This window comes from Cherax quadricarinatus, chromosome 20, assembly GCF_038502225.1.
Source record: "Cherax quadricarinatus isolate ZL_2023a chromosome 20, ASM3850222v1, whole genome shotgun sequence".
NCBI lineage: Eukaryota > Metazoa > Arthropoda > Malacostraca > Decapoda > Parastacidae > Cherax > Cherax quadricarinatus.
In genome coordinates this window covers 13,326,068-13,349,503 of record NC_091311.1, presented here as the reverse complement: position 1 = coordinate 13,349,503, position 23,436 = coordinate 13,326,068, and the positions used below count along the sequence as shown (strand labels likewise).

The 23,436-nt window shown below is 46.9% G+C and overlaps 1 protein-coding gene across 1 annotated transcript in view; it reads right to left on the bottom strand.

The window, feature by feature from the left end:
- LOC128703664 (sodium-coupled monocarboxylate transporter 1) overlaps positions 1–23,436 on the bottom strand; it is a gene marked incomplete at its 3' end in the record, with an annotated part of 79,043 nt that overhangs the window by 28,280 nt on the left and 27,327 nt on the right. The window contains 1 exon segment of the mRNA XM_070087100.1: positions 7,953–8,141. Within this exon segment, the coding sequence (XP_069943201.1) occupies positions 7,953–8,141 (189 nt within the window).

The window sequence follows — 23,436 nt, the reverse complement described above, 5'->3', positions numbered from 1 at the left end:
TAGCCTTGTTGTAAACCTTTGCACTTTCTCTAATTTCTTGATGTGCTTGACCAGGTGTGGGTTCCAAACAGGTGCTGCATACTCCAGCATAGACCTGATGTACACAATGTACAGTGACTTGAACGATTCCTTACTAAGGTATCGGAACGCTATTCTCATGTTTGCCAGGCGCCCATATGCTGCATCAGTTATCTGGTTGAAGTGTGCCTCCGGAGTCAGGGTTGGTGTTATGGTCACCCCAAGATCTTTCTCCTTGAGTGAGGTTTGCAGTCTTTGGCCACCTAGCCAATACTCTGTCTACGGTCTTCTTTGCCCTTCTCCGATCTTCATGACTTAGCATTTGGCAGGGTTGAATTCAAGAAACACGTTGCTGGACCACGTGTCAAGCCTGTCCAGGTCTCTTTGAAATCCTGCCTGATCCCCATCTGATTTAATTCTCCTCATTAGCTTCACATCATCTGCGAACAGGGGCACCTCTGAGTCTATCCCTTCCATCATGTCATTCACATGAACCAAAAATAGCACTGGTCCTAGGACCGACCCCTGTGGGACCCCGCTCGTCACAGGTGCCCATTGTGATTACTCATCCCATACCATGACTCGTTGTTGCCTCCCTGTCAGGTATTCTCTGATCCATTGCAGTGACCTTCCTGTTATATGCTCCTGATCCTCTAGTTTCTGCACTAGTTTCTTGTGAGGAACTGTGTCGAAAACCTTCTTGCAGTCCACGGAAATGCAAACAACTCACCCCTCTCTCTCGTGTCTTACTTCTGTAACTTTGTCATAAAATTCCAGAAAGATTGTGACACAGGATTTGCCTTCCACGAATCTGTGCTGATTGTCGTTTATAATCTTGCTCCGTTCCAGGTGCTCCACCACTCTCCTCCTGATAATTTAGTGCCCCTTTTCTGTCTCCTTTTTTAAAAATGGGAATTACATTTGCGGTCTTCCATACCTCAGGTAGTTGCCCAGTTTCAAGGGATGTGTTGAAGATTGTGGTTAGTGGCATACACAGTATATCTGCTCTCTCCCTGAGGACCCACTGGGAGATATTGTCCGGTTCCATTGCCTTTGAGGGATCAAGGTCACTTAGCAGCTTCTTCACCTCCTCCTCAGTTGTGTGCATATCATCCAGCACTTGTTGGTCTATTCCCTGTTGGTGTCCCCCTCTGTCCTGTCTTCTCAGTCCTTCCTGTTTCCAATGTGAATACTTCCTTAAATCTCGTGTTGAGCTCCTCGCATACCTCTTGATCATTTCTTATAAGTTCCCCACCTTCTTTCCTCAGCCTGATCACCTGGTCTTTGACTGTTGTCTTTCTCCTAATGTGGCTAAACAACATTTTCGGATCGATGCTATGTCATTTTCGTACTGTCGCTGGGCCTCCCTCCTTATCTGTGCATATTTGTTTCTTGCTCTTCGATTGATCTGGTTTTCCTTGGTCCTTTGCCTTCTATACTTCTTCCATTCTCTAATGCATTTAGTTTTTGCCTCCCTGCACCTTCGGGTAAACCAAGGACTCGCTTTGGTCTTCCCATTGTTTCTGTTGCCTTGGGAACAAACCTTTCCTCTGCCTCCTTGCATTTTGTTGTTATATATTCCATCATTTCGTTTACTGACTTTTCTACCATTTCTCTGTCCCACTGCACCTCCCGCAGGAAGTTCCTAATACCTGTGTAGTCCCCCCTTTTATAGTTTGACTTTTCCCCTTTGACTCCTGTTACCCTCTCCACTTGTAACTCTACTATGTAATCAAAACTCAGGACTACTTGGTCACTAGCTCCGAGGGGCCTCTCATACGTGATGTCATCAATGTCTGAGCTACTTAAGATAAACACGAGGTCCAGTCTTGCTGGCTTGTCCTCCCCTCTCTCTCTCTGGTAGTGTCCCTGATATGTTGATGCATGAGGTTTACCAGTACCGCATCTATCATCTTGGCTCTCCATGTTTCGGGGCCCCCATGAGGTTCTAGGTTTTCCCAATCGATCACCCTGTGGTTGAAATCACCCATGTGTGTGTGTGTGTGTGTGTGTGTGTGTGTGTGTGTGTGTGTGTGTGTGTGTGTGTGTGTGTGTGTGTGTACTCACCTAATTGTGGTTGCAGGGGTCGAGACTCTGCTTCTGGCCCTGCCTCTTCACTGACCGCTACTGGGTCCTCCCTCTTCCTGCTCCATGAGCTTTATCATACCTCGTCTTAAAACTATGTATAGTTCCTGCCTCCACTACATCACTTGCCAGACTATTCCACTTCCTAACAACTCTGTGGCTGAAGATATACTTCCTAACATCCCCTTTACTCATTTGAGTCTTCACCTTCCAATAGTGACCCCTTGTTTCTGTGTCCCATCTCTGGAACATCCTGTCTCTGTCCACCTTTTCTATTCCATGCAGTATTTTGTATGTCGTTATCATGTCTCCCGTGACCCTCCTGTCCTCCAGTGTCATCAGACCGATTTCCCTTAACCTTTCTTCATAGGACATTCCCCTTAGCTCTGGAACTAGCCTTGTTGCAAATCTTTGCACTTTCTCTAATTTCTTGACATGTTTGACCAGGTGTGGGTTCCAAACTGGTGCTGCGTACTCCAGTATGGGCCTGACGTACACAATGTATAAAGTCTTGAACGTTTCCTTACTGAGGTATCAGAACATTATTCTCAGGTTTGCCTAGCGCCCATATGCCACAGCAGTTATCTGGTTAATGTGTGCTTTAGGAGGGTACAGTGAGCGGGTTTTGGGTTAGGTTGCTTGACTGCTTTGGGATTGCCATAGTTGTGTCCCTTCTGTGGGTGTTACTGGAGGGGGTTGTGTTTGTTCTTCCACCTGGGCCTGATTTCTCCTGCTCCCCACCCTCCTTGCCTCCCATTCATCCTTGCGACGTTGCACCCTCTCTTTCAGTATCATCCTTTCTTCTTGTGTTCTGTCTCGGTCCAGGTACACACTCTGGAACTCCTGATTGTCCCTTAAGCGTGCTTTCTCCTGCAGGATCCGGTTTTTAGCTGACTCTGTCTTGAAAATCACTTTGACTGGACGCTTTTTTCCTCTTGCAAACCACCCAATTCTCCGAAAATTTGTCAGCCTAGTCATGTCGTCCTCTCCTATTGCTTTCATGATGCTTTCAATCGTTTTTTCTCCTCCTGTTTCTTTGCCTCGTAAGTTTCCCCGTCTACTTCTTGGAGCCCATAGACAAAAACGTGTTTGTTTTGGGGAGGGAGAGGGGGTGTTTGTTGGGGGAAGAAGGGGAGAAGGGAGGGGAAAAGGATAGTGAGCTGGAGGGGGGCACAGCAGCAGAGGAAAGAGAGATGGGGGAAGACTAAGCGGGACCGAGGGAAGAGCAGTGGTAGGAGGGGAGTAGAAGGAGTGCATGTGTGTGTGTGTGTGTACTCACCTAATGGTACTCACCTAATTGTGGTTGCAGGGGTCGAGACTCTTCACTGATCGCTGTTAGGTCCTCTCTCTCCCTGCTCTATGAACTTTATCCACTACATCACTTGCTAGACTATTCCACTTCCTGATAGCTCTATGACTGAAGAAATACATCCTAACATTCCTTTGACTTATCTGAGTCTCCTCTCTGGAACACCTTCTGTGTGCGCACGCGCGCGCGTGCGCGTGTGTGTGTGTGTTTGTACTCACTTATTTGTGGTTGCAGGGGTCGAGATTCAACTCCTGGCCCTGCAGACTCAGCTCCTGTGTGTGTGTGTGTGTGTACTCACCTAGTTGTACTCACCTAGTTGAGGTTGCAGGGGTCGAGACACAGCTCTTGGCCCTGCCTCTTCGCCGACCGCTACTAGGTCCTCTCTCCCCTTGCTCCATGAGCTTTATCATACCTCGTCTTAAAACTATGTATAGTTCCTGCCTCCACTACATCACTTGCCAGACTATTCCACTTCCTAACTACTCTACGACTGAAGAAATACTTCCTAACATCCCTTTGACTCATCTGAGTCTTCAGCTTCCAATTGTGACCCCTTGTTTCTGTGCCCCATCTCACATACCTCCTGGTCGTTTCTTGTGAGCTCCCCACCTTCTTTCCTCAGCCTGATTACCTGGTGCTTGACTATTGTCTTCCTCCTGATGTGGCTGTAGAGTAGTTTCGGGTCAAACTTGACTTTCGATGCTATGTCATTTTCATACTGCTTCTGCGCCTCCCTTCTTATCTGTGCATACTTGTTTCTGGCTCGTCGACTAATCTCTTTATTCTCCTGAGTCCTTTGCCTTCTGTACTTTTTCCATTCTCTAGAGCACTTAGTTTTTGCCTCCCTGCACCTTCGGGTAAACCAAGGGCTCGTTCTGTCCTTCCCATTATTTCTGTTACCCTTGGGAACAAACCTTTCCTCTGCCTCCTTGCATTTTGTTGTTACAAAGTCCATCATTTCGTTTACTGATTTTCCTACCAACTCCTGTTCCCACTGAACCTCCTGCAGGAAGGTCCTCATTCCTGTGTAGTCCCCCTTTTATAGTTTAGCTTTTTCCTTTCTACTCCTGTTACCCTCTCCACTTTTATCTCCACGATGTATTCAAAGTTCATAACTACGTGGTCACTAGCTCCAAAGGGCCTTTCATATGTGATATGCTCTATGTCTGAGCGACTCAGGGCGAACACGAGGTCCAGTCTTGCTGGTTCATCCTCCCCTCTCTCTCTGGTAGTATCCCTAACATGTTGGTGCATGAGATTTGCTAGCACCACATCCATCATCTTGGCTCTCCATGTTTCGGGACCCTCATGTGGCTCCAGATTTTCCCAATCAATCTCCCTGTGACTGAAGTCACCCATTACCAGTAACTTCTCTCTACTTGAGTGGGCCCTTCTTGCCACCTCAGCTAGAGTGTCCACCATTGCTCTATTTCATTCATCATATTCCTCTCTTGGCCTCCTGCAGTTCTGTAGTGGGTTATACATAACTGCAATGACTACCTTGTGCTCCCCTGACTGAACTGTACCTACTATGTAATCCCTTTCTCCAGTCTCGTCCATACCTTCCATTTCTTGATAACCCCACTGGTTTTTTATTAGTAGTGCAACCCCTTCTCCCTCCCTGCTCCTTTTATCCTTCCTCAGGATCTGATATCCGGGTGGGAAGATTGCATCTGTTATTATCCCAGTGAGTTTCGTTTCTGTAACCGCTACGATGTCTGGGGACAACTCCTTGATTCTTTCGTGCAACTCCTCACGTTTATTCGTTATTCCATCCGCGTTCGTGTACCAAACCTTCAACTTCTTTTCAATAACTGTGGACTGGGGAGAGAGGTGGATTAGGGGGAGCAGGGGCCTATAGGGGGTTGGTGTGGGGGTGGGGTCTGTGGTGTGGGGTGTAGGGGCAGAGGGCCTATAGGGGTTTCAGTGGTGGTGGGGGTAGTGGTGAGTGGGATGGGGGAAGAGGACCTAATGGGTGTTACAATGGGGGTGGGGATAGTGGTGAGGGGGATTGGGATAGAGAGTACAGTGTGTGAGTTGCTGTGGGTTACTGTGAGGGTGGGGTTTGTGGTGAGGGGGATGGGGGAGAGGGTACATTGTGTGGGTTACTGTGGGTTTCTGTGGGGGTGGGGTTTGAGCTGACGGGGATGTACGGGTTACTGAGGGTTACTGTGGTGGTGGGGTTTATGCAGAGGGGGATGTGTGGGTTACTGTGGGTTTCTGTGGGGGTGGGGTTTGTGCTGAGGGGGATGGGGCAGAGGGTGCAGTGAGTGGGTTTTGGGTTAGGTCGTTTGGTTGCTTTGGGATTGCCATGGTTGTGTTCCTTCTGTGGGTGGTACTGGAGGGGGTTGTGTTTGTTCTTCCACGTGGCCCTGATTTCTCCTGCTCTCCACCTTCCTTGCCTCCCATTCCTCCTTGCGACGTTGCACCCTCTCTTTCAGTGTCATCCTTTCTTCTTGTGTTCTGTCTAGGTCAAGGTACACACTCCAGAACACCTGATTGTCCCTTAAGCGTGCTTTCTCCTGCAGGATCCGGTTTCGAGCTAACTCTGCCTTGAAAATCACTTTGACTGGACGCTTTTTTTCCATCGCAAACCAGCCAATTCTCTGAAAATTTGTCAGCTGAGTCATGTCGTCCTCTCCTTTTGCTTTCATGATGCTTTCAATCGTTTTTTTCTCCTCCTGTTTCCTTGTCTCGTAAATTTCCCCATCTACTTCTTGGAGCCCATTGACAAAAATGGCCCTCTCCCTTTCATCCTCCCACTGTGCTTCCCTGATTCAAATTAGTTCCTGCCATTGATGCATTGCTTCTTACTGTTTCTTCCCTATCTGGTGTCCCTCTGGTGTCCCTTGACTCAGATGAGTCAAAGAGATGTTACTTTATAACATCTCTTTGACTCATCTGAGTCTTCAACCCCTAGTCACTGTGTCCCATCTCTGGAACATCCTGTCCACACAGGAATGTACATGAATGGTTCAGAGAACCGACAAGTTGATAAATTAGACACATGTGCAACACTTGGGTAACCTTAATGAGGAAACTTCCACATTAGACAAATGCTACACCGCCTACGACTGCTGCACCTCTCCTGCCTACGGTATATAAGCTACTTCTTAGCACAAATGCTGTATTCTTTTCAAGATTGATGGACTGACCACATCGACTCAAGGCTGAGGTACTGATTACCTCAAACTCCTCCTGTTCTTCACCATTCTCCTTTGTTTGGACTGATGAAGCCACTGTCTGGCGAAACGTTTCCTCATTAATGATACCCAAATGTTGCACATGTGTCTAATTTATCATCTTGTCAACCTTGTCAATTCCTCGGTGTTTTTTATATGTCGTTATCATGTCTCCCCTAACCCTCCTGTCCTCCAGTGTATTCAGGCCGATTTTCTTTCACCTTTCTTCGTAGGACATTTCCCTTAGCTCTGGAACTAACCTTGTTGCAAACCTTTGCACTTTCTTTAATTTCTTGACGTGCTTGACCAGGTGTTGGTTCCAAACTGATGCTGCATACTCCAGTATGGGGCTGACGTACACGGTGTACAGAGTCTTAAACGATTACTGACTGAGGTATCGGAACGGTATTCTCAGGTTTCCAAGGCGCCCATATGCTGCAGCAGTTATCTGGTTAATGTGCGCTTTAGGAGATGTGCTCGGTATTATACTCAGCCCAAGTTCTTTTTCCTTGAGTGAGGTTTGCAGTCTTTGGCCACCTAGCCTATACTCTGTCTGGGGTCGTCTTTGCCCTTCCCCGATCTTCATGACTTTGCATTTGGCAGGGTTAAATTCGAGGAGCCAGTTGCTGGACCACGCGTCCAGCCTGTCCAGGTCTCTTTGAAGTCCTGCCTGATCCTTATCTGATTTAGTTCTCATTAACTTCGTATCATCTGTGAACAAGGACACTTCTGAGTCTAGCCCTTCCATCAAGTCATTCACATGGTCCTAGGGCTGACCCCTTTGGAACCCCGCTCGTCACAGGCGCCCACTGTGATTCCTCATCCCGTACCATGACTTGTTGTTGCCCCCCTGTCAGGTATTCTCTGGTCCATTGCAGTGCCCTTCCTGTTATATGTACGTGATGTCTCTTGTGAGAAACTGTGTCGAAGGCCTTCTTGCAGTCCAAGAAAATGCAATCTACCCGCCCCTCTTTCGTGTCTTACATCCGTTACCTTGTCATAAAACTCCAGTAGGTTTGTGACACAGGATTTGTGAAGGACCCACAAGGGAGGTTCCTTAATGCTGGCGAGGGGCTCTTGATCTAGGGATCTGTGCTCCGGTTCCCTGAATTGACCCTGAATACCTTCCATCAGTCCACATGCGCTGTATAATCCTACGGGTTTAGTGCTTCCCCATTATAATAATAATTTTATGTGAAGGACAACACAACTTTATTTAAAGACTAAGACAGCTTACTACTTGTGAAGAGAGTTGCAGTTCTCCTTGAAGACTAACACAGCTTACCTTGTGAGCTGTCTTATATACGTTGTGTAATGACTAACAAGCTTTACTTTAAGTGAAGTCTGTGTCAGCTTACTATAGTGATGTAGAAGGAGCAGATGAGTCCCATTAAGAGGATGGAGGCCCAGATGGGGAGGCTGGTGACTGAGGAGATAGCCAGTGACGGTGCATACAGACATATACCCATGTACACGAATGACGCCAGTAACTGGATTGCTGTTGCCAACTTCCGTAGTGTTCTTGACTTGAACCGCAACTCTATGTACTGTAAGAAAGTTCTTTTAAGTATTTAGTGACATCAAGTTCCCATGGGGATCATAGTCCCCTTGGGAAGCTAACTTTAAATCATTATTTACTTACAAAAATATTAGGAAAATACAGGTCTATAAATCAACATTTTTCCCCAAGGAAGCGTGAAACCCGAGATAAGAATGTACTTTTAAAAAGTATAATTATAATTCATATTTTTAAGACGTAGTTGGCCAGCTAGAGAGACACCTGTGCTAACATGACTCATAATACTACATTGTATTTGTTTTTATTTAAATTGATGTTTACTAAGAGTCATGTTTGACTGCATTACTAGATCAGTGTTTAGTTTCACATTGACAAAGAAGGGCTCTTGATCCAGGTTCAGCGCTTCTCTATTTGGTACTGATAACAATGCCTCCAGCGACATCATCCCTACCATCACCAACATACCCCCCATCCCACACATGCCTCCCATCCCACACATACCTCCCATCACCCACACACCTCCCATCACCCACATACTTACCATCCCACACATACCTCCCATCACTCACACACCTCCCATCACCCACATACTTACCATCCCACACATACCTCCCATCACCCACACTCATAACCGCTTCACCCAAAACCTCCCCCCACACAACCTCCCCACGCTCCTCACAAACATCATCTTCCAGCGCTCAGATCTTCAGCGTCCAAACTTAAAAATCACAGTACTGGTGGGACTCGAACCATGGCAAGAGAGTTCTGAAAATGTAAGGCTAGTGCGTTATCCGCTGGTCCAGGCTGGCATAATAAAATTTATTCAACTAACAAACGGACAATACACAACGGGCAACACACAGTCGACAACACACACTGGACAATACACAGTGGATAGCACAAACTGGACAACATGCAGTGGAAAAAACAGCGGAAAATGCACTGTGGACAACACGCAGTGGACAACACGCAGTGGACAACACACAGTGGACAACACTCATTCGACAATATACAGTGGATAACACACAGTGGACAACACAAAGTGGACAACACACAGTGTACAACACACAGTGAGCAACACACAGTAGAAGATACACAGTGGACGACACACAGTGGACAACACACGGTGGACAACACACAGTGGACGACACACAGTGGACAACACACAGTGGACAACACACAGTGGACAACACACAATGGACAATACACAGTGGATAACACACAGTAGACAACACAAAATGGACTACACACAGTGGACAACACACAGTGAACAACACACAGTGGAAGATACACAGTGGACGACACACAGTGGACAGCACACAGTGGACGACACACAGTGGACAGCACACAGTGGACGACACATAGTGGACAAAACACAGTGGACGACACAGTGGACAACACACAGTGGACGAGATAGTGGACGACACACTGTGGACGACAAATAGTGGACAACACACAGTGAACAACACACAGTGGAGCACACCCAGTAGATGACACATAATTAAAGGCATACAGTGGATGACACACATTGGATGACACACAGTGGAAAACACACAGTGGCCAACACAGGAGCTAAGACTCGACCCCTGCAACCACAAATAGGTGAGTACAGTGGAAGACACAGAGTGGACAACACACAGTGGACAACACAAAGTGAGCAACACGAAATGGATGACTTACAGTAGATGACGCATAGTTGACGACACACAGTGGACAACACACAGTAGACGACACAGAGTGGAAGACATACAGTCGATAACACACAGTGGACAGCACAAAGTGGATGGCACTCAGTGGATAACACTCAGTGGATGACAAACAGAGGTCAACACACAGAGTGCATCACACAGTGGATGATACTCAGTGGATGACAAACAGTGCATGACACACAGTGGACTACACACAGGGTACAAAACAGGGTGGATGACACACAGTGGACGACACTCAGTGGATGACACACAGTGGACGACCCACACAGTGGACAGCACACAGTTGACAGCGCACGATGGGCAATACACAGTGGAAAAAAACACAGTGGCCAACACACAGTGGACGACATAGTGGACAACACACAGTGGACAACACTCAGTGGATGACACTCAGTGGGCGATACACAGTGAACAACACACAGTGGACAACACTCAGTGGATGACACCCAGTGGAAAACGCACAGTGGCCAACACACAGTAGACGACACAGAGTGAACGACACACATTGGATGACACACAGTGGAAAACACAATGGACAACACTTAATGGACGACACACAGTCGAAAACACTCAGTGGACAACACAAAGTGGAGGACACACAGTGTTCATCACACAGTGGACGACAAATAGTGGATGATACTCAGTGGAAAACACACGGTGGACGACACACAGTGGACGACAGTTAGTGGAAACTACACAGTGGACAACACACAATGGATGACACAGCGTGGACAACACACTGTGGAAAACACGCAGTGTACAGCACACAGTAGATAACAAAAAAAAGGCACAATACCGGGACTGGAACGATACACAAATAACCCGCCTATAGAAGAGAGGAGCTTACGACGACGTTTCGGTCCGACTTGGACCATTCACAAAGTCACACCGGATAACACGCAGTCGACGACAAACAGTGGACAACACACAGTGAAAAGCACACAGTGAACGACACACAGTGGATGACAGAGCGGACAACACACAGTGTACAACACACAGTGGATGACACTCAGTGGATGACACACAGAGAACAACATACAGTGGATGACACACAGTAGAAAAACAGTGCACAACACTTAATGGACGACACACAGTCGAAAACACTCATTGGACAACACAAAGTGGACGACACACAGTGTACATCACACAGTGGACGACGCACAGCGGATGACATTCAGTTGAAAACACAGGGAGGACGACACACAGTGGACGACAGTTAGTGGAAACTACAAAGTGGACAACACAAAATGGACGACACAGCGTGGACAACACACAGTGGACAACACGCAGTGTACAGCACACAATAGATAACACAGTGGACAACACGCAGTCGATGAAAAACAGTGGACAACACAGTGAAAAACACACAGTGAACAACACGCAGTGGACGACACACAGTGAACAACACGCAGTGGACGACACACAGTGAACAACACACAGCGGACAATGCACAGTGGACAACACACAGAGGACAACACACAGTGGAAAAGACTCCCTTGGCGACACACAGTGGAAAACACACAGTGGGCAACATACAGTCGACAACACACAATGGACGACACACAGTGGACAACACACAGTGGGCAACACACAGTGAGCAACACATAGTGGACAACACACAGTGGACAACACGCACTGGAGAACACTCAATGTTCAACACACAAAATACAACACACATTGGACGACACACAGTACACGACACACATTCGACAAAACACAGAGGACGACACTCAGTAAATGATACTCAGTGGACAACACACACTGGAAGATACTCAGTGAACAACACACAGTGGACGACACATAGTGGAAAACACACTGTATACAACACGCATTGTACAGTACACAGTAGACAACACACAGTGGACAACACGCAGAGAACAGCACACAGTAGACGACACACATTGGACGACACACATTGGACAACACACAGCGGACGACACTCAGTAAACGATACTCAGTGGACAACACACAATGGAAGATACTCAGTGGACAACACACAGTGAAAAACAGACAGTGAACAACACGCAGTGGACGAAACACAGTGAACAACTTACAGTGAACAACACACAGTGGACAATACACAGTGGACAACAAACAGTGGACAACACATAGTGGACAACACACAGTGGAAAACACTCATTGGATGACTCACTGTGGAAAACACAGTGGAAAACACACTGTGGACAACTCACAGAAGAAAATACACACTGGACGACACGGTGCAAAACACACAGTGGACAACACGCAGTGGACAACACGCAGTGGAGAACACACAGTGGACGCCAAACAGTGGACAACACACAGTGGACGCCACACAGAGGACAACACACAGTGGACAACACACTCTGGACAACAAACAGTATACAACACACTGTGGACAACAAACAGTACACAACACACAAGTGGTCAACACACAGTGGACAACACACAGTGGACAACACACAGTGGGCAGCACAGAGTGGACAGCACACAGTGGACAACACGCAATGTACAGCACACAGAAGACAACCCACAGTGGACAACACGGACTGTACAGCACACAGTAGACGACACACAATGGACAACACTCACTGGGCGACACACAATGGACAACACACATTGGACGACACACAGTGGGCAGCACAGAGTTGACAACACACAGTGGACAACACACATTTGAGAAGACTCAATGCTCAACACAGAATACAACACACAGTGGACGACACACACAGGGCGACACACAGTGTACGACACACAGTGGACGACACACATTGGACAACACACAGAGGACGACACACAGTAAACGATACTCATTGGACAACACACAGTGGAAGATACTCAGTGGACAACACACAGTATGCAACACGCATTGTACAGCACACAGTAGACAGCACACAGTGAACAACACGCAGCAAACAGTAGACGACACACATTGGGGGACACCCATTGGGCGACACAGAGTGAACGACACACAGTAGACGACACTCAGTAAACGATACTCAGTGGACAACACACAGTGGAAGATACACAGTGAACAACACACAGTGGAAGACACACTGTGAAAAACAGACAGTGAACAACACGCAGTGAACGACACACAGTGAAAAACTTACAGTGAACAACACACAGTGGAGAATACACAGTGGACAACAAACAGTAGACAACACAGACCGACACACAGTGGACAACACACACTGGACAACACACAGCGGACGACACTCAGTAAACGATTCTAGTGGACAACACACAGTGGAAGATACTCAGTGGACAACACACAGTGGAAGACACACAGTGAAAAACAGACAGTGAACAACATGCAGTGAACGACACACAGTGGACAATACACAGTGGACAATACACAGTGGACAACACACAGTGGACAACACACAGTGGACAACACACAGTGGAAAACACTAAGTGGATGACTCACTGTAGAAAACACAGTGGAAAACACACTGTGGACAACTCACAGAGGACAATACACACTGGACGACACACAGTGCAAAACACACAGTGGACAACACACAGTGTGCAACACATAATGAACAACACACAGTGGATGACACACAGTAGGAAACACAGTGGACAACACTTAATGGACGACACATAGTCGAAAGCACTCATAGGACAACACAAAGTGGACGACACACAGTGTACATCACAGGAGCAGGAAGGAAAACCAAGGGACAGGAGGATGAATCTGTAAAGGAAGATTGGGAAGCAGAGCTCAAAAAAAGGGAACATGAATGGGAAAATAAACTAGAAGAACTTAGCATGAGACTGGAAGAGAGGATAGATATGGAAAGCAAGAAGTTGGAGATGCAAGTCATAGCAGCAGAGGCTAGGATACAGAGATTAGAAGAGGAACTGAAAAATCTGAAACAGCCTAAAGAACTAAAGAACATTTTGGGAATGACATCAGAGACTGCTATCTCAGTCACAAATAAGGGGACTGTTAGGAAAGAAGTAGCAAAACTGCATGTAGAAGCTCTAGGAGAGGGGACTGTAGTAAATGAAAGAGCTAAGCTATATATGGAGGCCCTAACAGACCACAGCAGAGCCCAGGGAAAACCGAGAAGGGAAAATGACAGGCCACTGAGCCCAAGTACAATAGATAGTGGAACTGAAGAAAGGAAAGCTGCAATGGAGGAAATTAAATTGAATGAGTGGATACACAAGGATACGCAGTGGGAGAATGAAAGGGAGAGGTCAGTCTTTGCGTATGGGCTCCAGGAAGTTGAATGGGAAACATATGAAGCAAGAAAACAAGGAGAAAAAAAGCAATTGAAAGCATCATAAAAGCAATAGAAGATGACATGACCCAGCTGGAAAATTCTCGGAGAATAGGGGGGTTTGCAAGAAGAAGAACCCGGCCAATGAAAGTGACTTTCAAGGCAGAATCGACTCGGAACAGGATCCTGCAGGAGAAAGCAAGATTAAGGGACATGCCGGCATACAGAAAGGTGTATATCGACCGTGACAGATCACAAGAAGAAAGGCAGAAACTGAGAGAGATGGTACAAAGGCGAAAAGAGGAAAGAGAGGGGATGGAGGAGACAGACAGGAGATCCCAGACCCAGGAAGAAGATCAAATACAGCCTCCCTCACAACTTCCTACAGGTCAACCCCAGTGCAACCAAACACTCTAAACCAAAACACCCATGCTATATCCAATGCCCCCACCCACTGCATTACAAACTCCACCCCAACAGCAACCACCCATAATTCCTTATCAGGTCTCCCACTTCCCCAACCCCAATATACCCCCAGACCACAGTCTTAGAAAAGAAGTTGAAGGTGTGGTATACAAATGCAGATGGAATAACAAATAAGAGAGGAGTGACATGAAAGAACCAAGGAGACATCCCCAGACATAATAACACTCACAGAAACAAAACTCACCAGAATAATAACAGATACAGTCTTTCCACCAGGATATCAAATCCTCAGGAAAGGCAGAGAGAGGAGAGGGGGGAGGAGGAGTTGCACTGCTCATTAAAATGGAAGGAATGGATGGCATGGGCGAAAGGGACTACTTAGTAGGAACAATCCAGTCTGAGGGACATAAGATGATTATTGCAGTAATGTACAACCCACCACAGAACTGCAGGAGGCCAAGAGAAGAATATGATGAGAGCAACAGAGCAATGATCGACACACTAGCCGAGGTGGCCAAGAGAGCACACATAGGGTTAGCAAAGTTAGTAATTATAGGTGATTTCAATCACAAGGATACTGACTGGGAAAACCTTTTAGCCCCATGGGGGTCCCGAAACATGGAGAGCCAAGTTGACGGATGTGGTGCTGGAAAACCTCATGCATCAACATGTTAGAGACACTACCAGACAGAGAGGAGAGGATGAACCAGTAAGACTGGACTTTGTATTCACCTTGAGTAGTCCAGACATCGAGGACATCATGTACGAAATGCCCCTAGGAGCTAGTGATCATGTGGTTCTGTGCTTTGACTACATAGTTGAGCTTCAAGTGGAGAGAGTAGTAGGAATAGGATGGAAAAAACCAAACTACAAAAGGGGGAACTACTCAGGCATGAGAAACTTTCTGCAAGAAATTCAGTTGGAGAGGGAACTGACCAGTACAAAAAATGATGGACTATGTGGCAACAAAATGCAAGGAGGCAGAGGAGAGGTTTGTTCCCAAGGGAAACAGAAATAATGTGAAGAACAGAACGAGTCCTTGGTTCACCCAAAGGTGTAGGGAGGCAAAAACTATGTGTACTAGAGAATGGAAAAGGTACATAAGACAGAACTCAGGAAAATAAAGAGATTAGTTGAAGAACCAGAAACGAATATGCACAGATAAGAAAGGAGGCTCAGCGACAATACGAAAATGACATAGCATCGAAAGTCAAGTCTGACCCGAAGCTGTTGTATAGCCACATCAGGAGGAAAACAACAGTCAAGGACCAGGTAATCAGATTGAGGAAGGGTGATGGGGAGCTCACAAGAAACGACCGAGAGGTATGTGAGAAGCTCAACACGAGATTTAAAGAAGTATTTACAGTGGAAACCAGTAGGACTATAGGAAATCAGAAGAGGGGGGTGCACCAACAAGTGCTGGATGAGGTACACATAACCAAGGAGGAGGTGAAGAAGCTGCTATGTGAACTTGACACCTCAAAGGCGGTGGGACCAGACAACATCTCTCCGTGGGTCCTTAGAGAGGGAGCAGAGATACTGTGTGTGCCATTAACAAAGATCTTCAACACATCCATTGAAACTGGGCAACTCCCTGAGGTATGGAAGATGGCAAATGTAGTCCCAACTTTTAAAAAGGGAGACAGACATGAGGCACTAAACTACAGACCTGTATCACTAACGTGTACAGTATGCAAAGTCATGGAGAAGATCATCAGGAGGAGAGTGGTGGAGCACCTGGAAAGAAACAAGTGTATAATTGACAACCAGCACGGTTTCAGGGAAGGAAAATCCTGTGTCACAAACCTACTGGTGTTTTATGACAAGGTGACAAGTAAGACATGAAAGAGAGGGGTGGATCGACTGCATTTTTTTTGGACTGCAAGAAGGTCTTCGACACAGTTCCTCACAAGAGGTTACTGCTGAAGCTAGAGGATCAGGCACACATAACAGGAAGGGCACTGCAATGGATCAGAGAATACCTGACAGGGAGGCAACAACGAGTCAAGGTACGTGACGAGGTGTCAGAGTGGGCGCCTGTGGCAAGCGGGGTTCCACAGGGGTCAGTCCTAGGACCTGTGCCATTTTTGGTATATGTGAATGACATAACGGAAGGGATAAACTCAGAAGTGTCCTCGTTTGCCGATGATGTGAAGTTAATGAGAAGAATCAAATCAGACGAGGATCAGGCAGGACTACAAAGAGACCTGGACAGGCTACAAGCCTGGTCCAGCAACTGGCTCCTTGAGTTTAACCCTGCCAAATGCAAAGTCATGAAGACTGGGGAAGGGCAAAGAAGACCGCAGACACAATATAGTCTAGATGGCCAAATACTGCAAACCTCACTCAAGGAAAAAGATCTGGGGGTAAGTATAACACCGAGCATATCTACTGGGGCGCACATCAACCAGATAACTGCTGGAGCATACGGGCGTCTGGCCTACGGATAGCGTTCCGATACCTCGGTAAGGAATCGTTCAAGACTCTGTATACCATTTACGTCAGGCCCGTACTGGAGTATGCAGAACCAGTTTGGAATCCACACCTGGTCAAGCACGTCAAGAAATTAGAGAAAGTGCAAAGGTTTGCAAGAAGACTAGTCCCAGAGCTAAGGGGATTGTCCTACGAAGAAAGGTTGAGGGAAATCGGCCTGACGACACTGGAGGACAGGAGGGTCAGGGTAGACATGATAACGACATATAAAATACTTGCGGAATAGACAAGGTGGACAAAGACGGGATGTTCCAGAGAGGGGACACAGAAACAAGAGGTCACAATTGGAAGTTGAAGACTCAGATGAATCAAAGGGATGTTAGGAAAAATTTCTTCAGTCATAGAGTAGTCAGGCCGTGGAATAGCCTAGAAAGTGACGTAGTGGAGGCGGGAACCATACATAGTTTTAAGGCGAGGTACGATAAAGCTCATGGAGCAGGGAGAGAGAGGACCTAGTAGCAATCAGTGAAAAGGAGAGGCCAGGAGCTATGAATCGACCCCTGCAACCACAAATTAGGGAGTACAGTGGACGACACACAGCGGATGACATTCAGTGGAAAACACAGGGAGGACGACACACAGTGGACGACAGTTAATGGAAACTACATAGTGGACAACACACAGTGGACAACACGCAGTGTACAACACACAGTAGATAACACACAGTGGACAACACGCAGTGGACGAAAAACAGTGGACAACACAGTGAAAAACACACAGTGAACAACACGCAGTGGACGCCACACAGTGGACAACACACAGTCGACAACACAGTGGACGACACACAGTGGACAACACACAGTATACAACATACAAGTGGACGACGCACAGTGGACAACACACAGTGGACAACATACAGTGGGCAGCACAGAGTGGACAATACACAGTGGACAACACACATTGGAGAACACTCCATGTTCAACACACAAAATACAACACACAGTGGACGACACACAGTGGACGACAGTTAGTGGAAACTACACAGTGGACGACACACAATGGAAGACGCACAGTGGACAACACACAGTGGACAACACACATTTTAGAACACACAATGCTCAACACACAGAATACAACACACAGTGGAAGATACTCAGTGGACAACACACGGTGGACAACACACAGTGGACCACACTCAGTGGATGACTCACTGTGGAAAACACAGTGGAAAACACACTGTGGACAACTCATAGACGACAATACACACTGGACGACTTATAGTGGAAAACACACAGTGGACAAAACGCACTGGACAACACGCAGTGGAGAACACAGTGGAGGCCAAACAGTGGACAACACACTGTAGACAACACACTCTATACAACACACAAGTGGACGACACACAGTGGATAACTCACTTTGAAGAACACACAATGTTCAACAGAGAATACTAAACACAGTGGACGACAAACAGTGGACGACACATATTGGGCGACACAATAGACGACACACAGTGGACGACACACATTGGACAACACACAGTGAGAAACTTACAGTGAACAGCACACAGTGGACAATACACAGTGGACAACAAACAGTGGGCAACACACTGTGGACAACTCACAGTGGACAATACACACTGGACGACACACACTGAAAAACACATTGGACAACACGTAGTGGACAACACGCAGTGGACAACACACAGTGGACAACACGCAGTGGACAACGCGCAGTGGACAACACGCAGTGTACAGTACGCAGTAGAATACACACAGTCTACAACACGCAGTCGATGACAAACAGAGGAAAACTCACAGTAAAAAAACAGACAGTGAACAACAAGCAGTGGACAACACACAGTCAGCAACTTACAATGAACAATACACAGATGACAATACACAGTAGACAACACTCTTTGGATGACACACAGTAGACAACACACTGTGGACAACTCACAGTGGACAATACACACTGGACGACACACGCTGGAAAACACACAGTGGACGCCACACAGTGGACAACACACATTGGACAACACACTGTGGACAACACACAGCGGACAACATATAGTATACAACATTCTGCGGATAACACAGTGGACAAGACACAGTTGACAACACAGTAGACAACACATAGTGGACAACTCACAGTGGACAATACACAGTGGAAAACACACAATGGACAACACAAGTGGACGACACACAGTGGACAGCATACAGTGGACGTCGCACAGTAGACGACACGGTGTGGATAACACACAGTGGACAACACAAAGTTGAAAACACACAGTGAAAAACACAAAGTGGACAACAAACACCAGACAACACACAGTAAACAGCTAACAGTGCACAATACACAGTGAAAACACAAGTGAACTACATATATTGGACAGCATAGAGGACGAAACACAGTGCATGATACACAGTACAAAACACACAGTTGACAACATATAGTGGACGACACATAGTGGACGACACATAGTGGACGACACACTGTGGACAACACACTGTGGATGACACACAATGGAAAACACAGTGGACAACACAAAGTGGACGACACACAGTGTACATCACACAGTGGACGACACATAGTGGATGATACTCAGTGGAAAACACACGGCAGACGACACACAGTGGACGACAGTTAGTGGAAACTACACAGTGGACAACACACAGTGGAAAACACGCACTGTACAGTACACAGTAGATAACACACAGTGGACAACATGCAGTCGACGACAAACAGTGTCGTCAGCGAGCGCGCGAGTCACGCCTTCCGTGCTCCGGGAATATAAGTGTTTTTGAGGGCTACCCAAGTGTTCTGCAAGGGTTGCTAAGTGTGTCAGGGTAGTGAACAATCCTAGAAGTGATTTTTAATCTGCCTGAGCCACATAAGTGTGGGGAGAGCCACAATTTTGTAAGTGATCTAGAAAATAAAAACGTTGTGGCGCAGAGTGGGCAGGCTAGAGTGGGTGGTAAGGCGACGTTGTCAAGTGTCACCCAAGAAAGATAATAAAGTGAAACAATCGTGTGACCAGTGAGAGAAATACAGTGAATAGGGTACATTATTAACGAGAAGAAATTGAGGTGGATCTATGCCAGGACGTCACATCGAGCTGGATCTACGCCAGAACGTCACATCGAGCTGGACAATTACAGGCTGCTATAGCTGCACTACAAGTACTGTATCCACCTATGAGTGGTTGTTTGGGTGTGGGGTTCCAGGTTCCAATTAACCGCCAAGCTGAATGTGAATGGTCTAACTCTCATAGCACGATAAATAGGCACTCAAGTATTCAATAAGGAATAGCAATTGGTAATCCATTGAACAAGGCGATTAACTTACTATAAGCTAGGTGGCGGGTCAGGCATAGGCAACATTGTAAGTAGGTGAGCGTAAGTCCCAGGAGGGTGGGAGTCAGGTCACAAGAGGTTGTGGACACAAGCGACCACTGAGAATCCACATTACACTCCAAGCACAAGCCACCTACTTTTCAGACACATAATAAACCCACACATAATTCGACACATAATTACACACACACACACACACACACACACACACACCACCCAACCCCCCTAACCATCCCTCCCTCACACACACACAAAAGGCCAGACACTCATAGAAGCTTTAGACCCTAGTAGCACTTTCCGCTTTTTATAACCCAGAATTACTGGTATGTATTAACAATATCTCCCCCTCATACACACACACACACACACACCTGTACTAGGACAAAATGGTAACTAACTAGGCGAATTCACACACACACACACACACACACACACACACACACACACACACACACACACACACACACACACACACACACACACACACCCGTGGGTCCGTGGACATCGACGCGTGGGTCCGTGGGGTGAAGACGTGGGTAACAAGGCTCCGAGATCCTTAGCGTTGAAAGACGCGTAATATCAGTTAGCAGTAATCACTGGTAGTGGAACGTCAGTGAACAATACTACGAGTGATAATTAAGGTTATTAGTTAAAGAAAGTGAGAGGAAAGCTGAAATCATAATATTTCAAAGCGCAAACCGTTGGGGGTCTTAGGCGCTGTTGCCACATTGGTAGCGGTAGGCCTGATGAAGTGACGTCACGACAAGTTGTGTGCCATTATACATATGAAGTGAAGTGTATATAATGTGAAGTGTATACTATCATCAGTGAAGAGTGAAGTGAGGAAGCGGGATGTACCAGAATATATGGTTATAATCATCACGGGTGAAGGATCTCCAAAATAGGGATTTAAGGCCTACGACGACGACTTCGTCATCAGCAGCTGGCAACTGTCACCGCAAGTTTATTCGCCTAGTTGTGGTTTGCATGTTGACGGCCCTGGCTGGTCTTGCATACTGTTTGATACTGGTCACTCACTCCTGCAAGCTATTACCAGAATTAGAATAGAAATAGCATAGACATAGAGAATATAGTGTTGACGAGTGTGAGAAGGTAGGTGGGACAAGCTTTTAAGGGCAACATTGTAAGACGGTGCTAGGGTAGGTCACAGGAGGGTTGTGTCAGGTCACAAGAAGTTGCGGCCAGTAATTACACCGCACAAGACACACTCACACACACACACACACACACACACACACACACACACACACTTAGAGAGACAAATGACAATTCAGATGTGACATCAGGAAATTCAAAGTCAGGCGCAGACAAGGGGATGGTAAGCAACAACGGAGACATGCCGTACACGAAGGCCCTATCAGACCCACGTGGGGCCAGGGAAAAGACGATGAGCACACTGAGATCAAACGACAGGTCTGAAGACAATGAAGGAAATTCAAAGTCAGGCGCAGACAAGGGGATGGTAAGCAAAAACGGAGACATGCCGTACACGAAGGCCCCATCAGACCCACGTGGGGCCAGGGAAAAGACGATGAGCACACTAAGATCAAGCGGCAGGTCCGAAGACAATGAAGGTTTGTTATATGCAGAGATTCTAACAGCCAACTGCAGTAGCAAGGGACAGCTGGTCAGGAAAGACAGTTCACTGAGAATAGAAGTTTCAGATATGACAAGGACTGAAGGCAAGAACATGTCAATGGAAGGAAATAAAACGCCTCAGAGGAAGCAGATGGAGACTCAGTGGGAGGAGGAAAGGGCGAGGTCAGTTTTTGTGTATGGGCTCCAAGAAGCCAAGGGGGCCAACTTTGAAGAAATAAAACAGGAGGAGAAAAAAATGATTGAAGGCATCATGAAAACAATAGGGGAGGGCAATATGACCCAGGTGACAAATTTTCAGAGAATTGGGTGGTTTGCGAGTGGAAGGATACGGCCTGTCAGAGTAACTTTCAAGGAAGAATCAGTTCGAACCAGGATTCTGCAAGAGAAAGCAAGACTGAGGGACAAAGAGGGGTACCAGAGAGTATACCTCGACCGCGACAGAACACAAGAAGAAAGGACTACACTGAAAGAGAGGGTACAGAGACGCAAGGAGGAACGAGAAGCAATGAAAATGAGCAGGACCCAGACACAGGAGGAAGGGCAAACACACCCCACAGAATCTCCCACCAAAAGACTCCACCCGCGACATTCCCAACGCAACTGAGCAACCTATACTACAACCCACTCACTGTTCCCTCTGCCACCAACCCCCATATCACAAACCTCACCCCAACAGCTGCCCCTTATGGGCATTCTGACCCCACCCCCATCAACACAAACCCCACCTACACCACAGCCCCATATAGGCCCCCACCAAGGCTCTCGCTCCCCCAACCCCAATGTACTTGCATGACCACAATGATAGAAAAGAAACTAAAGGTTTGGTACACAAACGCGGATGGAATAACGAATAAACATGAGGAGTGGAATGAAAGAATCAGTGAAAAATCCCCAGACATCATAGCAGTCACAGAAACAAAACTCGCTGAGACAATAACAGACACAATCTTCCCAACAGGATATCAGATCCTGAGGAAAGATAGAAGGAGTAGAGGGGGAGGAGGGGTTGCACTGCTCATAAAACACCAATGGGGATTTGAGGAAATGGAAGGCATGGACATGATTGGAGAAAGAGACTACATTGTAGGTACAATTCAGACCGGAGAACATAAAGTAGTCATTGGAGTGATGTATAACCCACCACAGAACTGCAGGAGGCCAAGAGAGGAGTACGAAGAAAACAACAGGGTGATGGTGGACACACTGGCTGAGGTGGCAAGAAGAGCTCACTCGAGCAGAGCAAAGTTACTGGTAATGGGCGATTTCAACCACAGGGAGATCGACTGGGAAAACCTGGAGCCACATGGGGGTCCCGAAACATGGAGAGCCAAGATGATGGATGTGGTACTTGAAAACCTCATGCATCAACATGTCAGGGACACAACCAGAGAGAGAGGGGAGGATGAGCCAGCAAGACTGGATCTTGTGTTCACCCTGAGCAGTTCAGACATCGAGGACATCACTTACGAGAGGCCCCTTGGAGCTAGCGATCATGTGGTTCTGAGTTTTGACTATATAGTAGAGTTACAAGTGGAGAAGGTAACAGGAACTGAAGGGGACAGGCCAAA